Here is a 20,869-nt window from a genome sequence, read left to right as displayed (position 1 = left end):
TACCTTTCTTACTGTATGCAGTCATGTAATTTGTTTCTACCACTAATTTATATGAGATTCATTCTAAAGCATAATTTCCTCAGCAGAATTGTTTTTTTCTTATTTTATATAATTTTCCTCACTTGTTTCACCTTTTTTTTTCAGGGTCAGCTCTCAGGTTCAGCAGTACATCCTACATGAAGTATCTTCACAGACTGGACGAGGACAGCCAGGATTTCAGACTCTCACTGAGGTTTAAGACTTACCAGGATCAGGGCCTAATCATGTCCACCAGAGGTGCAAGCGATTGGGGGGCTTTACAGGTATTTATCCTTTTGTGCCTCTGAAAAAAAAGGTGCAAAATCCTACTTTTTAAAATGTTCTTGAGTTTTGTTGTCTTGTCATAACAAAAGAGACCCAAGAATCTTTTAATCTTTTCAACAGTACATCAGGGTATAACACGACTACCTAAACTGAAGAGTTATTTCAGGATGAGGGTACTTAAGGATACTCTCAACAACCTTTCTTAATTGTAATAAAAAAAAAAAGAAAAATTAGGGGAAGACAGGCTGAGAAGAAACATACTGAAAGTAATATAATTGCCCTGAAATGATGCAGACCTTCATTATTTGCATTTATTTGAAAGATTCTATTTGTTGTGCTCTTCCCTGAGCTCAGGGCTAATTTATTCTGCTCTTCGAGTTTTGCCACTGCAGAGAGATTAAATCTCTTCCTAATTTCCGGATACTGTTAGTGTAATGTTGTTGTTTGACACTAATTTATAGGCGTAAAGATAAAATCAAGGTTCTACTGATTTTCTCTTTCTGAGTATTCCTTGTCGAGTTTTCTCTTTGAGAGTTTTCTTTGGGGAACACCGACAGTAAGGAGACATGTACGATTTCAAAATGTTTCCAGCCCAGAATCCAATATACTTTAGCTTGTCAGTGTGCCATAAATTCTTTGCATTTTCTTCATTAAGGGTGCAATTGTATAATGCCTTTTGAAACAACTCAATATCTTCACTGCAAAAACACTATGTCTAAATATATATCTAAAAATAAAATTAAAAAAAATTAAATTATATCACGTGTGTTTACCCTTAATTTGAGTAGGTAAATAAGATGATCTGCCAATGTAATGAGTAGTTTACTTTTAAAATAAGAACATTAGATATCATGCACCTGAAATTAGAGATTGCAGTTGTTTTTTCTTATTATAAATATAAATATCTTATTCCATTTCCAATCTACCTAAACTCTTATCCAGTTCCACATTAGTTTATCATGTCAGCCATTCTGGTTTTGTAGCTTGTAAATCCCATGTCGCCTTTAAAATTCCCAGTGAGGGAGACTACTGTTCTTTGAGAGTCCAAATGAAAACTTTACTGTCATCAAGATTTATTGATATTTTTATGTAGCACAGCTAAGGGAAAAGAAGAATTATTTGTACGCTTGAGTGCAAGGTCCATATATAAAAATACATTTGCATAGTGAAGGTGAACAAGGAGTTGTTCTTTGAGAGACACTGATAATTTTGTAAATGAAAGACTATGAACCTGAAGCTCTGTAAGATATTTTACCTTGCTGAAGGAAAACTTCAGAAGCCTAACAGGGTGTTTTTCAAGGTCCCATAAAAAAACATTTTCTGCCAACAATCCTGTGTTGACCAGATGAGTAAAAGAAAAACTCAAGATGATTTTGTAACCAAACTGAATGACTCACACCTGAGTTCTTACGTCTTTGGACTTCAGTTATATTTTGTGCACCTTATTCACCACTGGAACATGAGCTCCATTGTGTTTCGATGGGTTAAACACTTTCAAGCTTAAATTTTGCAGCTGCTGATTTGTTTTGTTTAGCCACACATTTTATTCTAGTTTAAATCAGCAAGTTTGATGGAGAACTGGAGCTGCTTCAGTGGAAAACAACAGCAGTAAACTGTGAAGAACAAGTGAAGGTGACGTGTCAGCTGTTTATATGAGGTGACAGCTTATACCTGACAGCAGAACAGTTAGCACATTCGACAGTGAACAAGGAGGGGGATTTGTGCTGATGTGGAATCAGTGGACCAACACTCACTCCTTGTGCTCACTGCAGTAATGCAAACTGACTAGTTTTATTTCTGGCTTTTATGTTGGCAGGTGAGCAGGAAGGGATATTTTCTCAAACAGTTGCGACTCTGAAAAAACTGGCTTGCTCAACAAAACAACTAACCATCCTTTGGTTTTCAGCCATGATAGACACATGATAATGTGCCTGCACAATCAAATAATGTCTCATTAAATGTTGGACATATAAGCAATCAAGTATAAATGTATAGAGCTAATGGATGGATGCACAGATGGACGGATGGTCAGGACATGTGGGACTTTGATTCTGATGACCCCAATTCAACTCTCTTCCATTCCCTTATCCACCATACTTGCAAGCTCCATCTGGCTTCTTCTCCATGCTGCTACTTCCCCCTAATGAAGTGATTCCCTGGACCCATACAGCACTTATAAGGCATACCAAGTCGGTCCGGCAGAAGACCGCCATGTTGAGCCTGGTTCTGCCCGAAATTTCTTCCCAAGGGGAATTTCTCCTCTCCACTACCGCTCTATGCTTGCACATCATGGTTCATACAAACCTGTGCATTATTCCAGCTAGCTTCCATCTTCATACAATCTCTGTTCCACCACTCTGACACCAAAGTCTTAAAATATTGTTTCATAAAAACTCTTCTAATTGCCTTCGTTCTTTTGTGATTTTTCCAGGTTGAAATATGATTAATGTTCCCATGACTGCCTACTAAACTTTTCCCTGTGGCCTTAAGCTTATTGTAGGAGCCTTGCAGCATTTTAGACTGTGACTTACTAAGACATGAAGCCAAAAACTTCCAAGAACTTCCAGTCCCAGTTGAGTTTGGAATCATAGATAGCACATGTTAGATGGGCTTGATTGATAATGTATGATCATTGATCCATTAAACTGTGCTCTGTATATTTTATATACCATCATGAATAAGTTGCACCAAGCGGGTATATTGGATAAAAGACAACTAATAGAGGTCTCACAGGTTTCTTTGTCAAAACATTTTCTAATGATATGGCAAAGGTCTTTATTAATCGATGTGGGGCATTCTGCAAGTTAAGCCTACAGAATTAATTTCTGCAAAGGATGCGAAAAAACTTTTTGGTATGGGACAGTGGAGAAAATAGAAGTTCCCTAAAAATAACATACAAAAAACAACTGAAAGAGTTTTAATAATGAATGTTTTTAGAGGCAGTTGCACTGGCGCTGATTAAGAATAAGCCTTTAGTGTACAGTAGCAGTTTGCAAAATATATCTTTAATACAGAAGATGTGAAAAGGGATTCTAATGCATAAAGAAATCCTGAACAGATAAAAGGCACTGGAAAAAGCTGCTGGCTTATTACTTTTTTGGAATGCTGAGCATGCAGAAAGACCAACGGGCTATGGTCTGTGGAGATAAAATGCTGAGCATGTTTGTTTGACTTTACATGCGTTGTGTCAAACAGAACAGATGAGGAGCACATCAGCAAAATACTGTTTTTGTAACACAAAGAACAATTGGAAAAAGACAGAAACATGAGCAGCTTTATAGATTTCAATTATGAGATTCATGAACCACACCTGATCAAATGAAGTTTACCTTCAGGGCTGCACAGTGGTGCTGTTGGCAGCATTGTTTCTTCAAGGAGAAGGTCCTTGGCTTCAAACAAATTGAATGCATGGGGTTTGCATGTTCTTATTTTAAAAACATCATTGTTAGATAAATAGTTATGAGGGTGTGTGTATACTTGTTTTATGTTACCTATTTAGGACCTTTTTTGGTATATTTACTAATCTTTTGAATACCAAGAATATTGGGGCCAAAGGCTGGTTCTAATGTGGCAAAACCCCATTTTTAACATTAGAGAGTCACGTTGATTTGGATAATCGTTTGATAACTTAAATCATTCTTTGAAAAAAAGCATTTGTATTTGATCAGGTAAACTTGTAGAGACACGTTTAACATGTAGGTTAGATCATAAGGTCAAAACAAGAAATCTTGGGCAAACAGTTTTCCAATGTTTTCTGTTTACGGCCTGTCAAGTACGTTGGCACCCTAAATGAACATTTAATAAATAAGGATTGCACATTTTTATAAATGTGGAGAGGTTTGAGTAAAACACACTGAGTCATTTTGTCACTTAAGGGCAGTTTACCTCATTAAGTGTCAGGAAATTTGCAGTACTGTGTTTGTAGGGTTCTGGATCTAAAATACAGATTTATTTGTATGTTATCATAGATTTTTTGGATTTCAGAAATATCTAAAGTCTGATTTTTCTTTTACTAATCTATTGTTTTATTTTTTATTTCCCCAGCTGCTCAAAGGAGAGCTGCAGATCAGATATAGATGTGGAAACAAATCTCCAGCCACACTGCTGGTTCGATCCCCACCAGTCTCAGATGGTCATTGGCATAGTGTCCTGCTGGAGGTCAATTCCAGCTCCATGAAACTGACTCTAGACCAGCAGCACCCAGCTTCCATCAGCCTGGGAGAACCATGCAGGATGATGGGCTCGCATGGTGCTTTACTGTTTGCTCCTCTGTCTCAGGACTCTGCTTTAGATTTCATCCAGGACGCTCATCATTTCACTGGCTGTCTGGAGGACTTGGAGCTTAACAGGGAGCCAATTTTGGCAGGCCATACACCAGAGTTTACAGAGTCTGGAAGCAGGAGGGTGTTTGGGGTCTATCAGTGCTGCAATGGCGCAGGAGCCTGTGACAATCAGCCATGCGACAATGGAGGAGTCTGCGAGGAGGATGCTGCTGGAGGTTAGTAAATGAGTCTGACTTTTCTTAAACTTCTTTACTGCTGAATATTACATTCCAGAGCCAAACAGGTCTGTACCAAAGGTAGTAATCTACAAGCCAGAATACACACTGACACAGCTTTCTGATTAGGGCAGTACTATGGAGATATCTTAACATACAAAGCATTCCTATTATTTACCATGACTAAAACAAACACAGAGAAGAGAATTATGTGACACTCCTACTGCTTAGCATGTATCCAACTGTCCACAGTGAATCTACAATCTGTTAAAACCACAATTCTATTTAAAGTTGAAAAAAAAAAACTAACAAGCTACAAAAGGAAGATAATAAAAAAAAAAAAACGTGATCCTAGAACTTGAATTTTAAACCACTTCATTTTGCAATAGTATTAACAACACAGTTGTTTCTTTGGTCACTCTCTAGCATTGCGCCATGTTTAATAGCAATGAATGAAACCTAAAACTTAACCGTCTTTCAGCCAGCAAACTAGAATATGATGTCCTGTTTCAAATTATGAAGTTCTATAGAACAAAAATACACAGTTTTTTTTCCTATTGTTAGATCAATATTCACATTTGCAAATGCTTCCATGCTAATCTAAAAAGTTAACATTCCTTATGAGAAAGCTATTAGGGTTAAAATTCTTAATTGTAAGCTGCAAAGGGACTGATTGAATTGATTTTGAATTACTTGCAGCTTTGGATATTTATATAGCACCCTTAAATCTGAAAGCTGTTATAACGAAAATAGACATCAGCTAATTTACTCTTAAGATGCACAAGACCATTTTCTTATACAGGCTTACTGAAAAGTTAAATGCCTTTACCAACATACAGAGCTCCACATAATATTGGAGGTATCCCTCATTCACACAGACTGCTTCATCTGTGCTCCCTCCATTCTTTTGCAAATAAAAGCCTTTCCGGTCAGTGTTGTAATTCCTGCTGGCTCCCCTTCACCGCGGCTAGCCATGCTCTGCTGCCCATCAGATATATGGATTGAGTCTATTTGTGACTGATGACGGTGCAAAAGGTATCAATTTCTAAAAAAAAAAAAACTGATGAGCCAAACTAAGAAATTTTTAAGATAGGAGGTAATTCTTGTGTTGGTATTAAATGTATTGAGTTTGGACTCCTGCAAGGCAGTGTAGATGTGGGACACAGCATGTGCAGAGCTGATATTACCCTCCTTTGACCAGCTGGCTATGCATCAAAGCAGCAGATGGTGGAGAGGACCTTTTACTTTATGTACTATGTGGTTAAGGAAAATAATACCCCTCTTTTTTATTCATGGACAATAAATGTAAAGCAGGGAGCCATAAGACATGAGATATCATCACTATAAGAACTGTTTTATATCCATGGTACCAGTGGCGCCTCTAGAAATGTCTCATAGGGATGGCCAGATGGGGCCACTAAAAATCTTGGGTTGGCACACTGAAACTAAAAGCCATAATTTCAGGGTTTGAATCTACTATTGTGGTGAACCTGCCTGTAGAAATCATAAAGACTTAAGTCAACACCTACGTATATCTTGTTTTATTGTGTGATTTTTAATGTTAAGTCGCTGCCATAATGGGATGAAATGCTAAACTGATGGGGTGACCAGTGACCAGTGGATTGGCCAGGGCATTGCACAGGGTGGCCTTGGTCACCCCCTGGTGGCACCACTGTATGGAACATCTGAAACTATCTCAGTTTGCTGCATATTTTTCCACATTTTTAGATCTTGTGCATAAAATTAAGTCAATCACTCAAGAGACATAATCGTTCAGCAATTCCATTTAGATATGTTTTTTGAGGTTTATTAAAGTTAAGGAAATAAAAAAAACACTTTTTTCTAAAGCCATCTCTACAGAACGAAAAGTATTTAACCGTGGTCAATTATTTGATTTAGCGTTTGACTTTCATTTGTTTTAGATCAACAACTAAGGCTTTAGGAAGTACAAAAAGTAAAAAAAAAAAACAAAAAAAAAAAAAAGGTTTGGTCATGGCCCAGCATCTCATTAGAACTAAACTCCAAAGTTTATCTTTTTCTTGAATTTTGTTCAGTTATTTTCTTATCCATTCGTGGACAGGAACTTGCTTCTGGGCCTTAGATGATTGTGCTGCTCCAAAACTTAACTGCCGTGTTGTTTTTGACAGCCATCTTAGATTTAGTCTTAGTCTTAGTCTTCAGGACCAAAACTACTAAGTCTTAGTCGCATTTTAGTCAATTCGATATATGATAGTTTTAGTGGGTTTTAGTTGACTAAAACTTAAAGAGGTTTTAGTCTATTTTTAGTGTGTTGCAAAAAAAGTGAACATTTACAATTTTGAAAAACAACCAGGTTCTTTACCAGACTGAAAGCTCTAACCAAGAAACTTCAATTACTGGGTATAGAATGTTCCCGTGCAGTTCATTATTACTTTTGGGCAGAGAACTCTGATTTAAAGAATTCAAATAAACTTTTTTATGACCTAATGCCCTACTTTATAAAAAAAAAAGTGTCTGACAAAATGCTGGTGAAGATTCTCAGTAATACAGGTCATAGTCATTCCAAATTTCTATAATTTTTTTTAAACAATCCACTGGACTGGAAGTTTGAAGACATGGGAAGGGAAATATCCTCAAACTTGGAAACAAAGTCCAGTGGATTTTTTTTGTTTGTTTTTTTTTTTTTTTTTACTTTTTTGGAATATCACACAATACTTGTGAAAATAGCTAATCTAGTTCAACACATCATATTGATTAATATAGCAGACAGAAAATCTGACAAAATGTACAATAAAGGAATGGTTTTGGACGTACGTTTCCATCGTAACGCAAACACATCCTGATCTACTATGAATTATGCAATACACATGGATCAATAAATCTTCATTCCACAAAAAAGCAAAGAACAAAAGCATCCTTCTTTCTACTTTGGCAATTTTGGCTTTATTTCTGAGAATTTGTCCCTTAGTTACCTCTTTTCAGCTGTCCATTAGATTTAAATTTGCAGGGTTTTGATATAAAAAAACAAAGAACCTACATAATTGCCTTGTAATGCCCTGGTAAACTAGACCTAAATTGAAAGAATATGCTACTAAAATGTTGACATATTTAAAGAAAACAGAAAATGTTTTAATGACAATAAAAGGAAACATTTACATCATATCTATGTAGATAGAAACGAGAACTATGAGAAAGAAATATTCAAAGATCTATGTATCTCCTCATCTGGCTCTTTATCCAAAAATAAACAAAATGCAATTATTTTATTTGGATATAATTTAGGTGGAAACAAATTAATGTTTAGTATCACTTCTTGTGAGCTGGAAGAAGTAAAATAATATTAAAGGGATTAATTACGATTGGCAGAGGATGATCAGCCCCATATAGTTTATAAAGTAGCGAGAGCATGAAGAGCCATAATGCTGAGAGCGAACCATCAGTGTGGAGTGTGGAGTGTGGAGCGTGGAGCGCAGACTCGGAGCTCCGCATCTCCAAAGACATATTTCAGCACAAGCAAAGATGGAAGATCAGGGCAGAGTTAGTCAGAGTTGAGTAAGCAGTACTGACCATTCTGGGTTATTTTCTCAGACCCTGTTGCTGCTGTCTTGATCCATCTGTGCTCCTGCAGGACGTGTAACGCTGTGTTGCAGGTGGATGGCAGGATCAAAAAAGACGCAGCAGCACTGGTGATACTGCTTAGCATATTACAGGACAATGATACAGTTTAAACATCTGACCGACGACCAAATTTGTATTTAGTCTTGTTGACTAAAACTCAAATCTATGACTAGTTGTATTTTAGTCATCAAAGGTACATGTTTAGCTCGTCAATGTTTGTTATCGTTATGAAAAAAAAGGAGCGTCAGCGACATGATTTCGTCATCCTAATCGTTTATTAAAACAGCACTGCTTAACTGTTACTTGAATGTCACAGATTAACCATTGCAGATCCTCCTTCATTAAGTGGTCCATGTCTTGATATATTATAATATACGACAATAATTATTTAAAAGGGTCTATCTTTCTTTTCATGATTTGAAGACATGAATGTGGCAACATAAGACATTTGTCTCAGTCCTGCATGTTTTTCCAGGATCATAGATTTTGAAAGAAAAATAATTGTTTTAACACCATAAGTTTTGCTATTTATAGCTTTTTATCTTAAAAGTTTACTTTATTTGTAAAGCTTATAAGAAGCTTATAAGATTTGAAATGGGTCAAGCATTAGATCAGAAAACAGCGGGGAATCTGATGCAGAGCTCAATAATCTCCAGGTATCATTGACTTGAGCTGCATTTACGTAAACTGTTAAAGAACCACTTCTTCCCTTAGGTCTGCGCTGTAAAAATAAATTATTGTCTTCAAAATGTACTGCAGATATGCAATTGTTTGAATCTTTAACCCCATTGGAAGTATCGTTCATGGTTGAAAGTTTTAAATGCTGAAGTCATGTGGTTTCTTTATTAAAATACTTCATTTTTGTTTTAAGATCAATGTAAAAGCCTCAGTTTTCCAGAACATGTGCAGATGTGGCTTGGCAGCTCAGCAGCTGTGCAATGTCAACAAATTGAAGAGAAGTGGACCTTCATACTTGACCATACATAGAACTTCTAATAAAAAAAAAATCACAGGGTCCTACCTGATCTTTACATTTTTGTAGATCCTACGCTGATTATTAGAATATCGTCCTAAATGATCAAAGATTAATGTATGTAGGTCTTGGATTGTGTAAAGTTCCTGGTAGAATTATTTCATAATTTAACCTTTTTAGTAGTTTTTGCGACTTGTTAATCTGCCAGAGTTTTAAGTTATTATTAATTGGAGAGTTGGAACTGATAAATTCAGTGGACACTAGTGTCTGAGGAGCTTCAGTTTTAACAGTTTGTTTGTGATAAGACATGTACCTAGCAGCTGGATTTTACATTACGGAAAGAAAGGATGATAAATCAATTGAACTTAACAAATAAAATCAGCTTTTAGATATTAATCTTATGAGCTTTAGAGCTAATTATTTTCGCTGCATTTAAAATAACAGGAAACAAAGATATTTTAGATGTTTAGACCTTTAGATGTTGGAGATCAGCCTTTTTTCCAGTGTAGTCCTGTTTCTCTGACTGTGACTGGTTGGATGTGCTCTCTTCATCCTCTGACATGGGAGCTGGCTTAGAGCTCGTCTGCCTGGCTGTGTGTTTCCTGGACGGGACCACCTTTTACAGTTGGCTTTTGTATCTCTGCTTCTTTCTGTATCTCTGCTTCTCTCTCTTTGAACTCCAGTCAGCCTCAGCAGATGGCCACTCACACTGAGCCTGGTTCTGCTGCAGGTTTCTTCCTGTTAAAAGGGAGTTTTTCCTCTCCACTGTTGCTACAAGCATGCTTTGTGTGAGTGATTGCCTTTGAGTCGATGCAGTCAACCAGATAAAAAACTTTTAATCAATTTGACTGTATATGATCTGGTGAACTGTAAAGTGCTTTGAGATGACATGTATTGTGAATTGGCGCTATTTAAATAAACTGAATTGAATTGATTAGAAACAGATATCATTAAGAATTACAAAATGTTACTCCTCATTATTTAAAATCACATTAAAGTTATGTTTTAGTTACATAAACAGTGCTTTATTTCCCCACTCAAGGTAAGGCCAATGTAATCAGACAGGTGTTAAAAGCAAAGCCAACTGTCAAGGTTTGTTTTTTTAACTACAGCTTCCTCTACAGCTGGGGAGAAGGTGAAAGGCAGATAAGATAGCAAATGTTTTCCTACTATAGTTTTTTTTCAGGTCATGGTTATGAAAACAACACAAGTTTTCAAGGGGCTTTTAAATACTTCATAATCGTTTTACTTGTTTTTTCATGAGGCAAAAACATTTTGATGCTGTTGTTGCCACACATTAAGGTTTGCTGATGGCCTGATGACTATATTCAACATCTCATACAAAGACTGTTGGGGAAAGTCCAGAATAGAGCTTCATAGTGTTAGGAAATCATGCACATTGAATTTTTTTAATATGATATTCATATATTCACTTTCATGATGGTCCCCTGTTAATTAGTGGCATTTATTTATCAAACTGTTTCACAAAAAGGAATTACCGCCTCAGATTTGTTGTTGCATTAAGTTGCTTATACTTATAATTCTATGTTTAGAGCTTCTTTTGCCTTTACTTGCCATTAAAAGTGATGAAATGTATGTGTTTTTTAATCTTTTTTTAATGTGTCACCATTATCTTTGTTGTTTTCAATTAAACAGTTGATATTTGGTAATCATGTAACCATTCGTTATAAACATTTAAAGCTTCTAAACAAGATGCCAGTGTTTTAGTTTGAGGGCTGCTTTTTCTCATTTAAATATCAAACACACCTCTATATACTCAGGCCGAATCCCGCCGACCTTTCCTGTGATTAATTCCTCCCTGTTGGGGATGTTCAATACGCTTTGATCCGTTGCTCTTGTCTCAGTTGTCAATGTGCATTTTATTTCTTTCTACAGAGCCCCATTGCACATGTGCAGGAATCTTCCATGGCCCCCGCTGCGAGCTGGCCGGCAACCCATGTGTTTCGCAGCCATGTACAAATGGTGGAGTATGCATACCAAAGGCTCAAGGCTACATTTGTAACTGCTCAACAGACAACACTGAAGCAAGGTAAAAACATGCATGCTTGTCATATTGATTCCATTTTTCTACCTGGAAACATTGTAAATCTCTTCTGTTTTAGAGTTTTACACAAAGACTGTATATATATATATATATATATATATATATATATATATATATATATATATATATATATATATATATATATATATATGTATATATATATANTATATATATGTATATATATATATTTTTTTATTTATTTATTTTATTTTTTTTTTTTGAGTAAAAGGAAATCAGTGAATACCCACTAATCACCAGTGAGAAATCATTATGTTTGCCACCACTGAGTACATCAAGATTAAAGCATACCAAGAGCCTTTAATCTATCGATTGTAGGATCTTTTTAGCAGGGTATCTGCTGCTGGTATTCAGGCATAAAGTGGTAGAGAGATTAAAATGGCCAAATATTGAAACAGCAAAAAAAAAAAAAAAAAAACAATTACCTGCCATCCCATCATTCCCAAATAAATTGTGCTTGAACGTTCCCACCAAAATTGTAATTACATACTTTCAAGGTAAAGATAATAAAAAATAGGGAAAAAAAGGCTTAATATTCCACTTGTTTTTTTTAAGGAATAATGTGCACAGCCCTAAATACACAAGCGCATAAAATTGAACTTACATATCCAAATGAACAAACACACACTTGCACACAAACATGTTCTTCTCATCAACAGCCACTTGCATTCCTCGCACACCACCAACAGCCGTCGAACAAATTACTAAGGCATTTGCATATTCTCCCTTTCATTAAATCCATCTGTGGAATTGCATCGCTCCTCACAGTTATTGAGAGCAATCCACATTGCAGGTAGTGTTCCGACTGAGTGAGTGAAAAATGACTGTGGGATGTAATTGCAGGAACTTGGGCTTTATGTGACTTGTGCAGTCTTTAAGGCTGTTTTGTCACATTTGAGCATGTCATTGTAAAATCACTTAGTTAAGTTAAACCACTAGCAACTGATACTCATTTATAAAGGGTGATTTCAAATTTTAGTTTTTCTCCGTCAGAAATTTTATTTGAGAAGCACATTTGAGTTGGCTGCTTGGAACTAATTTTAGAATTGCACATCAAGTGAGTTAAGAATCTCTTAAATGTAATGGGTCAACATAAAATTTGTCTAAGTTAACTCCAAATGGAAATTTTTTTAATCATAACCCAAAATCAGTTCCTTCTCTAAAGAGTAAAACAGAATCAGAAAATCACTCTTTAATATCAAAGTTGTGCAAAAACAGCTCTTTTGAGCAAAATACTTTTTCCAGAGCTAAAATACTGTGAACTCTGCAAAAAAAATACTCTTATGGTAACATCAAACTCCAATATATGCAAACCTAAATAATAAGTTTGTGTAGTAAGGTAGAAGCACTCAGCAATCCCTGTGGTCCTTCGTGCAGCGTTTCTTACTTCGGAAGATGAAGGATTGCAGTTAAGCTTTTAGTTTCATTAGCAAAGTATGACCTTTACTCTCTAGGGCTATTACTGACAGACATACTGGCTCTAAGCTGTTAAATTTAATTAAATGATTTAAGCAAACAGATAAAAGACATAGGTTTTTGTCAAAATGCTGATAAAAAAAAAACAGGAGATTGTGCTATTATGAAGGTTTCTTTCTCTAATCATTTAATTAATTCAAATTTTTTGGTTGTTAAAGAAAAGGAATGCAGCCTTTGGGATATTTCCAAATAATAAGCTAGTAAATTATCTTATGGCCTTTTAAATTTTTACCTTTAAATTTTTGCACCATGTTTTTTCTCCCTCAATGTTTACATTTGATCACTGCTGCACTTTAAAAAATTGAAACATCATGAGACCTGTACAAAACCAAATTTTGTTGTTTCTACTCTGTATATACAAAATGAAAATAAAAGTTTTTAGCTGCACTCTACTTATAGCATATTTTAGAAAGGAAATTCCAGCTACCCTGTTAGAAAGAAGAAGAATTTATCTCATCCTATAACATGGATCAAAGATCTGTTAAATCTTACATTGTTACGATGACTTGATGTAGTCAAAAAATGTCTAAATGAATATGATCATCCATTGAGAACAATCACTCTAGTCATCAGGTTGATGAATTTGAGTAAATTGAACACAACTGACCCAGAAAAATGTGTTTACTTTTATTGCTCTACTTAAATAACAAAGAGTCTACATGTGATTCAAACTGGTGCAAGTTTACTTATTTGTTCCTTTCTGGTATGTTAAATCTATCTCTATTATTGCTTCAGATGCCACAATGAGATTGAGGTCTGCTCGCCTAATTTCTGTCCCGGAGGCTTTGACTGTAAAGTTGTTGATGGCTCCGTCCACTGTGATCCGCTGCCAGTGGTCAGTTTTATTTACATTTTACAGTTTGGGATCAGTCATAGTAAATATTCATACCCTGCATGTAACACAAAGCATCTCCTATCCTCTGTCAGGTATCTCCAGGTATTGGCTATGTGGAGATAGCACAGATCTGTGCTGGAGTGCTGGGAATAGTCCTCTTGGTGGGAATCTTCATCTTTGCAAGAAAATATTATGTTCATAGGAAGAAGAGAAAACCTGTGTGTGTCCAGGACTCAAATGGGTAAATATTATATATATTTTCTTCTTGTTATTAAAGTGAGGTGTGTTTTTTTATATATCTAAATGATTTTGAATATCAGCAAAATGAAAAATGCTGTTTAATTAATTCAACTGGAAAAGTTAAATTTCAAAAAGCTGTCATCGCAAAGAGCAGGGTTTTGTTTCACATTTATTTATTTATTGTCCTAGTTTATTGTTAAAGAAAACCCAATTTACAGGAAAGAATATGTATCAGACACTAAATAATGGAGAAGACTATTATCCTGGCATCTGTCCAGTAGACAGTCATTCACAGCCAGGTGAATATTAATAAAATGCAATGAAGTAATTTAAAGTTTTTATATATTTAGTTTTATTTAGTAATAAGTTTTTTTTTTATCTTTATATAAAGTTTAGAGGAAAGAAAAAAGGTGGTCTAAGAAAGGAGCACAACCTCAGCCTTAAGAGGATTGTGAAAAGAGTGAAACTTAAGAACTTGTTGGGGACTCATGAAAGTTTTGCCACAAATTACAAAGTAGACCCATGCTGTAATTCCTGCAGAAGAAAACCCAACAATGAGTGCTAAATCGACAAACTTTTCAGTTGGGCTATTTTTTTAAGTAATATTTGTATATTTTGTTATAACCTTTTATACCTTATATGTTTTAGCCAGTTTGTAATGAAATAACTGTATTCGAGTTTCACTCTTTGAGGTAAATTAATTTAATTTCCAGTCTTTTTGCAGAATCTTCCATGTAGATGGGGCAACGTAAATAAAAGCCATTTTACCCTTTACTTTTTCGAGGCTCAACTTTTAATTTGAGAGCCTTGAAAATCGTTTCAGTGGGGACAGCTACAGAAATATTTTCTATCTTTCAGGCTCAAGTTAAACTTGTTTAACTCTCCTTGTTTATACTAAAAAAGCCATATTAAAAAAAGCATAAATCAAAAGTGTCAGTTGTTTAGATTAGAGCTGAGAAAAAAACAAAATTATGGTAAATTACTCAATTCAATTGTTGGTCTGCACCAAAAAAGCCAAAACACCCAGCCCAAAGGAAAAGGAAAATATATTTTAACATCTTTTCAGGCCACCACACATTTAAAGATTAGTATAGAGTCATATACTGACAGTGTCAAACTTAGCTGAAACCATCTTTTGTTGATGCCAACAGGTATTTCCAGCCCAGTTTGGCTAAGAGCCTCAAAGTAGAGTGCCAAGATGGCAACCCAACTGAGGTGAGCTCATTGGTCTGCTCCACCAACAACCTGGATCACACACCATTCAGATCCCTGAGGCCGCGCAGTCAAATTGGTTCATCAGGAGGTGGATCTCCAAAGAGCCTGCGGCCAGTCGTGTGCAGCGTGGCGCCCAACATTCCTGTCAGACAGCCGTCAACCTCTGACAATGACTCCATCAGAAAAAACCAATGGGGCATGGACTATGAAGGTTTGTGGCAGTTTGTTTAAAAACTTTAACCAGGAAGAAGAAACAGAAATAGACACATAAGAAAAAAGAAAAAAAAAACACTTGTAGAATAAGTAAGATAAAGATTTTTTTGGTCTTTATGATAGTATAAAAATAAATTGGTTAGATCTGTTTATTTCAAAAACTTAGTTGATAAAGAAGATTAACTAAGATTTGTCTGATTTTTAGCAACAACTAAAGAGATTTTTAGCAACAACTAAAGAAAAAGCAAATAAATCATGCACAAAAAAAAGATAAGAGGACATTTCCATCAGTGGGCACGAACATTATTTATTTATTTATCTAAATATTTTCATTTTCTTCCTTATAATTAAGAGTTTGTTAAGAGTATGAATGTTTTGAATTTGACCAAAGTAATATTAATACTTAATTTAATGTAAGGTTATCCTAAATTTGATTTAAACAATTTTTTAGAATTTAACTTTTCTCATATTAGTAATTACAATTTTAAAATCCTACTTGGCAGTTTGCTCAGAATCAATGAAACTTTGCTTTAGACTAGAATAAATGGCTTTTGTAAAGCACGTCCACATCAGAATAGACAGAATTTTATATAAAACAGAGAAGTGCCTTTGCTGAGGTTTCCAGCTGAAATATAATAATGTTGAAGAAAGATGAGAAGGAATCTCCAGGTGATTGTCTTTGAAGGTTTTTTTTTCAGTCTGCCTTCAGGTAAAATGTGGGCACTTCACTGAGTCTCTTTAGATACATTCCCTCTCCCTGAAAAGCTGTTCAGACCCACTCAAAGGTTCTGTGGGGAAGGATTTACCATGCATATTTTCCTAGCCTCCTCTTCCTAAGCTTATGTACGCACAATTACTTAAGATTTTTTACAACCAAATTTTTCAAAGGATGGTATAAACATTCTCATTACCCAGTTTACCCAAATTTAATTTAACGAGAGCTACAATCATAGTTAACATAATCCATAGCTTTGTGCCTTTTTAAAGATTGTCTCTTTAGCCTGCAGCGGGAAATTAATAACTACCTAGAAACAAATTATTTAGTCACTCCCGTTGACCAAATTTACCACTTTAAGAAGTGTCTGAGTTTTTCTGGACAAATTCTGATATTTTCTTTTTCTGTCCCCTTTCCTCAGTCTACCCGGCAGACCCTGACTATTATGGACGTCCAACTGTCCAGGAGTTCCCCCAGTTTGACATTGTGGAGGACACCTACTCCACCTCTACTGTCGATTCTCGAAGAAACTCCCGTTTTGGGGGATTCCCATTCCCACTGGATCGATGTGATCGGCGGGCCCCACTTCCACCATGCTACAGCAACCAGAATCTAGATGACTTCTTGGGTCCAGACGGTCTTCCTCTTCCGAGTTCTCAGTGCCCAAATGAATACACTGCTATTAGTTACTATCCCACACAGCACACCCGGAGCCTCGACAATGTCTCCTCAGGCTATAAGAGACTCAGTATGCGTCTTAGTGTAGCCATGCCATCCTATGCTGAAGAGAGCAGTGCTCCACGAGGACCAAACCCTGCCCAGCCTCAGACACGACCCACAGGGCAAAGCCACCAAGGTTATGACGGCTCAAGTATGGTGGGGAGTGACTACGGGAGCTGTGAAGAGGTCATGTTTTAGGACTTAATGCACCATTTCCAACAACAATCTCTTCATTCCGGAATGTTTTATTGGCTTCATACAAGAACATACGCAAGAGTGAAACTATGCTGATTCCATCTACTTTTCCAGTTTAAGGCAGCTTTGTGTGTAAATTCATATCTTATTTAGAAACATTAACTGGAAAAACTGAAAAGGCTGAGCTCTGATTTCCAAATCCCATCATGTTTTATTGCCACCCAGATGGAAACAAACACACTTTTGTTTAGTTCTACAAGCAGTTCTGTCTGGACTACAAGGAGGTATATTTCAAGACTGCTCAGCTGCCTATTTGGAAGAAGTTCACAGTTTATCTTTTAATAAAAAAAAGAATAAAATAAAATAAAAACTACTGAAAGCAGTTTCCAGAAACTATGAACAGTATTACTGGCTCTACTCTCCACTCTTTGGAATATAAAGAGAAATAAAGTAAGACTTTTTTAATGAAGAGAGAAGAGACGGCCACAGAGACTCTGTTTGAAACAAATGTGCATTTCACTACATTCCTGACTAGACCGCCCCTAAGTACAAAACTGATTAGTTAAAGCCTGCTCCCTGTATTGCACTGAACAACTAAATCAAGCATATCGCAAATTGTACTATAGGTGCATTTGTGCTCCCTATCTTTGACTATTTGCAACGATACTAATAAGAACATGTTTAAATGTATTAGCCAAGACATTAAGAACTATAAAGGGAAGATTAGCATTTCAGTGTTTGTTTACTTATATATTGTCAACATCTTTCCCGATGGGGCTGGATCCTCATTTAAACGAGTGAACTAGTGATGATTACTTGTGATGTAGTATTTCAGAATGTGTTATACTGTCCTCAACACAGGAGCAATTTAGCAGTTTTAGTGTCTATGAACATTTCGTCCTGGATTGTAATAAATGCAAAATTAACTTTGGTTTAAAGTTTGGGATTAACTGCTGTTCAGCAATGCTTGCATCACTGATGTAAATCTGAACAATTTATGTGGAGGTTTCTCTGCAGCAAAATAAAGCCTATTCGGCCATTTTAAATGATATATATATATATATATATATATATATATATATATATAAACTCTACTTCATGAAACTGCTTTTTTCAGTTAAACGCTACTTTTGCTGCATACAACATCTTTTTTTAAAAGTAAATATTTAAAGTCGATATGTGGGAAAAATGCTATCATTAAAATATGCTGCTGAAGGTTCTCAGTCATCCAGGTCATAGTCCAGGTCAGATATTTTTACGGAATACCATTAAAATATACAGCATTTAATTTAAATTGAAATGCCGTTTGAGTTTTGCATTGATCATTATGTTTGGTCAAAATTGCTAAATTCACAGCATTTTCCTTACCTTAGGTTGATAGCATATTGAAAAAAAAATACAAAATATAGACAATTTCATTCATTTCAGCGGTAGTATTTTCTACCAGGTTAAAAACTGTCCTGATGTAAGTGACGAACTGTTCCAGTTTTTCTACAACTGCTACTAAGTCCCATGATGAAGTGTAATGAAGACGCACAGCTAGTTTATATATAATTGTTTATTTAAAAAGGAAGCTGCATGTATAACATACACATAGACAGTAGTGAGTTTTAAACACAGGCACAGATGAAAGAGGAATTTATTCAAGTTAGTAAAAAATGTAAACCTGGTTTAAAATGGATTAATTCCAAGCAGACCTTTAATATCCCATTAGTGCTTTTTACTTTTAGCTCCATTGCTCTTTTTCTAATTGATCATTTAAAAAGCATAATCAGATTAATTCTTTACCAACTACTGTTTTGTAAAATGTCAAGATAGTCATTAGTAATTTCTATTGTACTGAAGAGCTAAAAAAATTACTTTTTACCTTACTATTTACCAGTGATTTACATGTTTTATCTTCAATCTTATGGACTTTAAAATCATTAAATTATGCACATTTCAGTTGCAATATTACTAGCCATATTTTCTTCTCTAACCATTTTCTGTCCTGTTAGCATTTTAACAAAGTTGTAAAAAGGACGTTTTACATTCTGTCAATGATGGGTCGATTGAAAACAACTCCACCTGGACGAATAAAAAAATCTTATAAACAAGTATTGAAGTGTAAATAAGATTATAATAATGTGCTGTTACTGTGCAGGATACAAGTTGCTCGAATGTGTATTAGATTTGTTTTTACTTTTCAATTCAGTCATAAAGTTTATTTTTGTATTAATGTGGGCATCCCCATGTCTGTTATTTCTCTGTGAGAGATTTTATTCAAACGTCCTATTTTTTGTTTTGAAAAGTGAATAAAGAAAAGTTATAGAAACACAGATTCCGGGTCTCTTGTTGTTCTTTTCCTATTCTGTCAAAATTAGCTGTCTTGTTCAAAATAAATTCAAACAGATTTAGTGTCTCAAGTTAACTCTTTCTACAACATGTACTATAAACCCAAAAGGGAAATGTTCAGTGCTTGTTCTGTGATAATTAGCAGAATTTGCCTTATAGATGTTTTGTGTAATTGAGACTGAACCTCTGCCTTTCATTGTATTATTCTTAAGAGCTTCAGTTAATCTCTTTGGTTTATGTTAAATTCAAGGCCTTTCCATTAGAGATGCTGTTATAAAAACAAATAGAGATCCAAAAGGTTTTGGAAACAACATTAATGAAGCCTAGGCTGAAGTTCAACTGAAGAAAATAAATTACTTGCCCTCATTATCAGAGGCTCAACTGCCTCCGAAATAAACCAATCAGCTTTGAACCGCACCTCAAAGCTGCCCAATCAGCATCCAGATTTCATCTTAAAAGGTCTTGAGATCCCAGACTCAACCTGCTACCCAGCCAATGTGCAAACAGTAGCTGCGCTACAAGGTATGTCTGATTTTGACTCAAATGACCCCGATTCAACCCACCTCCATCCCCTTCTCCACCATCGTAGCAAAGATCCATCTGGCTTTTCCTTGCTGCTTCTTCAACCTCATCCCTATCAAAGTGTAAATACTCAAGGACTCTTACTGCACTCCTCGTCACGTCTCAATCAGTCCGGCAGAAGACCGCTATGTTAAGCCTGGCTCTGCCAGAGGTTTCTTCCCATGGAGAGTTTTTCCTCTCCACTGTCGTTTCATGCTTGCTCATCATGGACAGGTTTATGCAAACCTCTACTTATCCACACTGTACATTTATCTTCCGGGTCCCGAGTGAAGCACTAGTATCAGCTCACACAGTCTACTGGATCTCACCAGTACAGCTCAAGCAGATCGTCTCTCTAACCAGTAGACTATGGTCTGAACCAACTTCATCTCTCTCCATGAAAATATCTCTGTTCTTATACACCTGCTTATGCATATTAAAGCAAAATTTCTGGACTGAGCGCCAAAGTCTTAAAATACTTGTATCAATAAAATTCTTCTAATTGTCTTTTTCTTTCCGTGTGAGATTTTCAGATTGAATTGACTCCATGAAACCTTCAGAACTTGGCTTTTTGCCTTAAAGACCATTATGAAGACAGTGAGTGTGTCATGTTGGGGTCTAAGCGTCTAACCCACATGCAGAAACACTCTTTCAGACAGGGGAAAAGTTAAATGGTTTATTTACAAAGTTTACAGAAATGTGCACAGGATCTTGGCTCGTCAGACTGGTCACGGGAGGGAAGCCACTAGAGGAGGACAGATCAGTTAGAGTGGATCCAGGAAACTTGAAGTTCAACGGTGACTTGGATTATTACCTGCTCAGAGGGTTTCTGATCAGCAGGGGGGGAAACCTTGTGGGTCCAGAGGCTGGTCGGCAGGCTGAGGGCAGAGGCAGAGGCAGAGGCAGAGGCA

At 35.9% G+C, this 20,869-nt stretch overlaps 1 protein-coding gene across 1 annotated transcript in view; it reads left to right on the top strand.

Annotated features, from left to right (window-relative positions):
* Positions 1–18,124, top strand: part of fat2 (FAT atypical cadherin 2) — a 102,715-nt gene extending 84,591 nt beyond the window's left edge. The window contains exons 23-29 of the mRNA XM_015371508.1: positions 145–302; positions 4,348–4,801; positions 11,268–11,421; positions 13,666–13,765; positions 13,858–14,006; positions 15,157–15,431; positions 16,570–18,124. Coding sequence (XP_015226994.1) covers positions 145–302; positions 4,348–4,801; positions 11,268–11,421; positions 13,666–13,765; positions 13,858–14,006; positions 15,157–15,431; positions 16,570–17,066 — 1,787 coding nt within the window. The 3' untranslated portion in view covers positions 17,067–18,124. The remainder of the gene's footprint in view (positions 1–144; positions 303–4,347; positions 4,802–11,267; positions 11,422–13,665; positions 13,766–13,857; positions 14,007–15,156; positions 15,432–16,569) is intronic.
* The last annotated feature ends 2,745 nt before the right edge of the window (positions 18,125–20,869 follow it).

This window comes from Cyprinodon variegatus, unplaced genomic scaffold (assembly GCF_000732505.1).
Source record: "Cyprinodon variegatus isolate N-32 unplaced genomic scaffold, C_variegatus-1.0 Scaffold59, whole genome shotgun sequence".
Taxonomy (NCBI): Eukaryota; Metazoa; Chordata; class Actinopteri; order Cyprinodontiformes; family Cyprinodontidae; genus Cyprinodon; species Cyprinodon variegatus.
This window is presented reverse-complemented; position numbering and strand designations above follow the sequence as displayed.